Below are 6,988 nucleotides of genomic sequence, written 5' to 3' on the forward strand. Positions count from 1 at the left end.
TGTGCAATTACTCGATCCATTTTTTCGAAGTACAAAACTAAATGTTTTTGGTGCAAAAATTTCCGTATAATGATTTCACATCATTAAAACTGAATTTCAAGTATCAACACTAGATATATTTGTTGGGACAAATCTATTTGTTTTTTTCGGAGATTTGATGATTTTGATTTAAGACAAATCCAAACATTTTATCCGATTGAATTTGCTTTTTATACAATCAACCGATTTTGAATGACTTCAATTAGTTATCTTTCATCAAATTAAAGAGATAAATGCATTAATTTTCAAGTTTCAATTGTAGTTCTACGAACTGATAGAACCCTACCATCTTGTAGTAAATGGTATTTTTTTCGATCGAACCCTGCTCCCCTAAAGACCCCAGAAAGAAGTTCCCAGCGGACGATGGAAAAAAGTAATGAGAATCTATTTTGAAAAAAACCCACTGAATATCATAAGTGAATTTTAAAATTCAATCTTTTTATGTGTATATATTAAATACATAAGTAACCATATTAACCTTAATCAGATCAAATTCCTTTTTGTCTGCAAACCGAACACGAAAGAAGAAGTATAAACACAGTAAGTTAACGACGGGAATTTCTTGTTGAATGAGGTAAAACTATAGGTTTACTTTACATTAAATAATTAGTTTTCAGATTTAGAAATGTGAATAAGCATAATGTAAATTTCACAATTTTCAAATGTATCGATGAACTCTTAATAAACTTTTTAAAGGAGTTTGTCAGACAGGTTTGTTTCATGGACCTCTTTTTAATTGCGATGTTACTGATTTGTTGATAAAACTAACTTATTGCTTAAGCTTACTTTACTTAATTTGATACGTTGTTGATATATGTTTATATGAATATTTCTAATAAATTAATTTTATTTTAGGGGATGGGTTGTATATGTGACGAATTTCTACTATTATTTCGACTATATTCTTATCATATACATCGTAAATGTTTTCCTCTAAGAGACTAAACAATTTGTTTGTTTTCTATCATTTAATCATTATGCACTTCTTTCAACATGTCTAAATATTCTGAAAGATATACAAAACGCTGACATACTTCATATATCAATAGAATAAGTTAGCAAGGTCAAATAATGAAATTTACGAAAACTTCACATGTCGAACAAAAAACAATGACCGTTAAAATGAGCAATTATGATTAACATAATATAGAAAATACATTAATTTTCTACAAAATACATATCAAGCATGGACTTCTTTCAAGTCAGGAATATGACAGTTATTATCCATTCGTTTGATGTGTCAGGGCTTTTGATTTTACAATTTGATAATAGACTTTCCGTTTTGAGATTTTCTCGGAGTTTAGTATTTTGTTTGTGATTTTTACTTTTTATATAAATCATTTGAAGTACAGTAAGGTTAATCCATTTTCAATTATATAGTGATCCAATTTCAAATGTGTGGAACTATACAATAAGTAAGGATGAATCTTCAAAATTAATACAGAACGGAATCGTTTGTTGAGTTCTTAAATGTAGAAAAGGAAAAAAATCTGTCATTAGAGTACTTCAAGTAAGGTATTGGTGCAGTGTTTCAAAATATTACAGAAGAGGGTTCCAGCAGAAAGCACACTTTGATATATCAAAAACAAAACAAAAATGACAAATGTTGAATACTGATAAACTACACCCTTCTATCTCTCTAACTTCTGTTATGGCAGTGGTATTGTCTGTCCTTGAATGTACACATATTTGTAATAGATAAACCCCTTTGTATCTTGCCAATTATTTTTGTATAAATAGCTGGCTCGCTCGATATATGTATATGAATAAGTTTAAACGTACCTCTTATGCATATCATTGTTTACATTTAGAGATAAAATTTATATATATATCTACATCAACTGTCAAAGTTTGTAATGTTATATGCGATTGTTATCATTATATTCCGAGTTATTACTTGCAAAACTTGTTAACATATTGTTTGATAAACGTCGAGCTGCAAATATTTTCATACAGTCGGGATTCAACTCAACAGATTGGTATATCGCGTATTTTGATGTTAGATCTTTAACATATATCTAGATCTGCTAGGATCCTATAAGACTGTACTTACTAACTGATTGAAATCTTTCATTTTGCATTAATCCTTATCTTGGTGTAAATAAGATATACACCCAATATAATTATGCATATACGTGACTCACAAAAAGAGTTATTTTGTTAACGTATTTAGCTATCATCTCATTGGTTTCGTTTTAACTTTCTTACTTTCGTCTATCGTGCTTACACGTATTAGAAGTCATCGGATACAATTTAGTGTTTTTACTTAAATTTCCATCTTCTAATTGAACCCTAAAATTTTATTACAGAATGTAGAAAACGCAAATCAAATAAAAACCTTAAAACTGAAATATAAATTAAACTCTTTGATTATTGTGAAAAAGTATATTTGAGAAACTAGATGCTAGTATAGTAAACTTCTTTTATATAAAACTTTCAAATCAAACGATTAAATAAAACCTTATATATTTGAAAAAAGACGTTATAGTATAAACCTTTTGAAAATAAGGATGAAAACGTCAATACCACATTACAAGTCTTGTTTTTCGTATCTTTCTTTTTTTCAAAGATTAACAATTGATACACAATGCATCATCTGAAATAAAGATAAATAGTGCTGGAAAAAAATGGAAAAGATGGGAGAACAAGTTACTCATGGAAAATTGCTTGTATGTGCTATAGACTTTGGAACAACCTTTTCCGGATATGCCTTTCAACTAACGGCTGACTTCTTAAAGGAACCTACAAAAAACATTCACACAAACCAGGTATGGAATGCGGGTGTGGCAGCTTTAATGTCTCTGAAAACACCAACGTGTTTACTACTGGATAAAGAGAAGGAATTCGTTGCGTTTGGTTATGAAGCTGAAACCCAGTACAGTGATTTGGCGTTGGATGACCTGCATCATGACTATTTGTTTTTTAGAAGGTTCAAGATGTTGCTTCATCGAAATCCGGTAGGACATATAGTTTTGTACAGTGTTCTGTGTATTTATCTGTCCATATCATATATTCAGGTTTTTACAAATTTCGGTGATGATTGTGGGATGTCTAGGATAACATAAATAAAGGCAACAGTAGTATACCGCTGTTGAAAACTCATAAATACATGGACAAAAAACAAAATCGGACCGTGCATCAGACAAAATCCATCGAGAATAACAAATATAACAGTAAAGATTGATACCGATTTCATACAACTAGGTTTAAAAAACAGTGATCATACCATTTTTGCTTTTTCATGACTTCAGTTAAGAGACATGCAGTAGTGGATATCATTAAATGTATATTAAAAAGCCTTAAAAATTAGAGTAACGAATAGTATAATAACTTTCAAATTGATCTTCTTTTCTTTCTTGCATATTAATTTCGAGGTTTTGTTCGATTAACATCATTTGATAGCGCTATCCATAATTGTTTGTTGTATTGATATTATGCGGATTTACATTGAAGATAATTTAACGATTTTATCTTAACTAAAAAAAAGAAAATCAGTTCTAATAGTAACCTACTGCTATACAAGTACTTAAAAATGCAATAAAGGTATACTGTATATTTGGTAATGTTAGAAGGTCCCTCTTTCATTATGCTTAACGAAAAGTTCATACATTTCATATATGTGAGATATTTGCAGAACGAGGCAAAATTACAATTAAAAATAGTTTTTAGTTTAATTTGTTAATTGATGTGATTTTTTTTAATTTTGGATAATAGGGACTGAATCGAGACACCAAGTTAGCCGCATCTAATGGTGTGGAAATTCCAGCTAAGGCCATATTTGGTCATGGTATAAATTTTCTAAAGAACCATGCTTTGGAAAATTTCCGCCGTTGCGGTACCGAAGTTGAAGACTCTGAAGTTCAGTGGGTTATAACTGTTCCTGCAATATGGACAGACGCTGCCAAACAGTTTATGAGAGAAGCTGCACAAAAGGTATTACCGAAAAGACAGGCGAAAGAAATTCAGAAGGACGTTCAAACGCACAAGTCGAAAATAAACTAACAACGCCATGGCTAAAAAAAGAAAAGATCAACAGACAAATAAAAGTACACAAAACACTGCATAACAAACTAAAGACTGAGCATCAAGAACCCCACTTAAAACTTAGATGCTCTTGAACGGTAAGCATATCCTGCTCCACATCAATCTGATGGTCTATCTCTTATCGCCCCGTCCGAGTCTGAATGAAGAGTGAAAAAATTGAACCAAGATTATCCCACTCTTAAAATAACAAAACACAATCTCTGGCGAAATTCCATTTTTGAAATACTCGGACTTCTCTTGAACTGAATTTTAATGTGCGTATTGTTATTCCTTTTCTTTTCTACATTGGCTAGAGGTATAGGGGGAGGGTTGAGATCTCATAAACATGTTTAACCCCGCCGCAATTTTGCGCCTGTCCCAAGTCAGGAGCCTCTGGCCTTTGTCAGTCTTGTATGATTTTAAATTTTAGTTTCTTGTATATAATTCGGAGTTTAGTATGACGTCCATTATCACTGTACTATTATGCATATTTTAGGGGCCAGCTAAAGGACACCTACGGGTGCGGGAATTCTCGCTACATTGAAGACCCATTGGTTGCCTTCGGCTGTTGTTTGCTCTATGGTCGGGTGGTTGTCGCTTTGACATATTCACCATTTACTTTCTCAATTTTATTAGTATATTATAACAAACTTTTCGTAAATTCCTCATAAATAAATTGTTAAGAAAATAGTGTTTATACTCTCTCAGGCAAAGTTGACCTTAGATTAATTTGCCTATTTCCTTTTTGGTCCTTTTGGTCAAATACAATCAAACAAACAACAACAAACGAGACATGGTCGAGATAGTCGGACTTTGAACAGGCGCAAAATGTAGCGGGAATTAAATATAATACTTGTGTATGTGTAAGTATATTTTTTATCTTCCAGTCTCATTAAGGGACATTCAACATAATATTTCATTTACTAGAATATGACGTAAGAAGTATTTTAAATCTATTCAATTCTAGGCCGACATTTTCAACGACCAGTTAATAATAGCATTAGAACCGGAAGCTGCGTCATTGTTGTGTAGATACACCTCTGATGCATCTGGTAATGAGCTGTTTAAACCAGGGTCAAAGTATATGGTAATTGACTTAGGAGGTATGATTGAATGGTATTTTATTATTGTGCTGTAAGACAAATGGGATAAACGTCAATGAGACAGCAACTCAACACAATAAAATCAAAATCAAAACGACACCAAATACGTATAACAATAGCTTTTCGTCAATGTAAAATGGCACAAAGGAACAACATAGACTGATAAGCAACGGTCACCGTCTGCCATTTTTTTTAAACAATATTCTGCAGAACAAGCTAGTATAGTGATGCATAAGAATTAATTCAGCCTTAAAGCTGTGTGAAAAAGATATTACTTGAGTTATACAGTTTTGTAAATCTATTAAATAGATTTTGCTAGGAATATTTCTACTGTACGTTCTCTAGCATTTGTTGGAAATACAAATATGTTTTTTTGTCCGTCAATCATTCTTACCCAGCATTTTTTTTGTTTCTCGCCAATAATACCAAGTATGCATCTCACGTAAAAAGGATAGGTTAATGAATTCCTAGGTATCATACCAAACATATTCCATCCTTTAATCCTTTCAAGTAATGTTTGGACAACTCAAAGTAAAGAATCGCGAGATATTCAGTTCCTGAAAAGAGATTCTTATCTTAAGGGACAAATGCCTTTTCCTTTTCAAAAACAAGACACATCATTTGAAATTCATGGTAATTTAGAAAAAAAGTATTTAAAATTTCTTACATTTTCACCCCTAGGTGGCACTGCGGATATCACTATACACCAAGTAGCAGACGATGGAACATTGAAAGAATTGCACAGTGCAAGTGGTGGTGCATGGGGTGGTATCAAAGTCGACCAAGCGTTTGAACAACTGCTGATTGATATTGTCGAAGAAGATGTGTTTGCTGAGTTTCAGAAGAAGAATGCATGTGACCATTTTGACATGGGTAGGGATTTTGAAGTTAAAAAGAGAACATTTAATGACAAGATGAAACATGCTGTAATCAAACTACCATCTTCCCTAATGGAGCATTATAAAACAATGAAAGGACGATCTATAAAGGAGGCAATAGAAGCGTCAATGTACGCTGATCGTGTTGCACAAACCGCCGACAAGTTAAAGATGGACCCTGATTTATTGAAAGGACTTTTTCGCGATCCATTAGAACACCTTGTTGAGCATATCAGAGAGATTCTAAACCAGCCTGTTGCTGTTGACACCAATATTTTATTGTTGGTCGGGGGCTTTTCGGAGTCACCAATCGTACAAGAAACTATCAAAACGAGATTTCCAAATCACAAGGTTATCGTACCACAAGATGCTGGTCTTGCAGTTTTGAAAGGAGCCGTGCTTTATGGTCATCGTCCAAAACTTATATCTGTAAGAGTCAATCAAGTGACTTATGGCATCGCAATCAGTCGATTGTTTAAGACAGGTGACCCAGAAGAACTGAAGTTCACGTCTGGCAGTGCTGTATTATGTCGTGACGTATTTCACAAGTTTGTGGAAAAGGGACAACCCATCAAAGAAGACGATGAACATTCTATGCCCTTCAGTGCCAAAGGCCAAAACAATAGGGTTCGTGTTTATTCTTCAAACTCGAATAATCCGAAATATGTCACTGATGATGGTTGTAGATTGATTGGAGAAATGATGATCAACATAAGTTCGGAAATCACATCCGGGAACAATATTCAGGTCAAAATCGAGTTCGGTGGTACGGAATTGGTTGTTGAGGGTATGGAGAAAAATACCGGAGAGGTCTTCAGAGCGCGTTTTGACTTCCTTAGTGATAAATAATTCATGTTCTGTTTTTATGACATTGTTTCAGAACAAACTATTTCTTTTACTATAAATATGTGTTAAAAGTATCTTGTGTGACTTTTAAATATACAA

At 32.9% G+C, this 6,988-nt stretch overlaps 1 protein-coding gene across 1 annotated transcript; it reads left to right on the forward strand.

The window, feature by feature from the left end:
* The first annotated feature begins 558 nt into the window (after nucleotides 1-558).
* LOC134698061 (heat shock 70 kDa protein 12A-like) lies at nucleotides 559-6,948 on the forward strand. Its single transcript, XM_063560351.1, has 5 exons — nucleotides 559-613; nucleotides 2,609-2,996; nucleotides 3,754-3,972; nucleotides 5,030-5,165; nucleotides 5,847-6,948. The coding sequence occupies exons 2-5, from the start codon at nucleotides 2,667-2,669 to the stop codon at nucleotides 6,890-6,892; spliced, it is 1,731 nt and encodes a 576-aa protein (XP_063416421.1). The 5' UTR covers nucleotides 559-613; nucleotides 2,609-2,666; the 3' UTR covers nucleotides 6,893-6,948.
* The last annotated feature ends 40 nt before the right edge of the window (nucleotides 6,949-6,988 follow it).

The sequence above is a fragment of the Mytilus trossulus genome, chromosome 14, assembly GCF_036588685.1.
Source record: "Mytilus trossulus isolate FHL-02 chromosome 14, PNRI_Mtr1.1.1.hap1, whole genome shotgun sequence".
NCBI lineage: Eukaryota > Metazoa > Mollusca > Bivalvia > Mytilida > Mytilidae > Mytilus > Mytilus trossulus.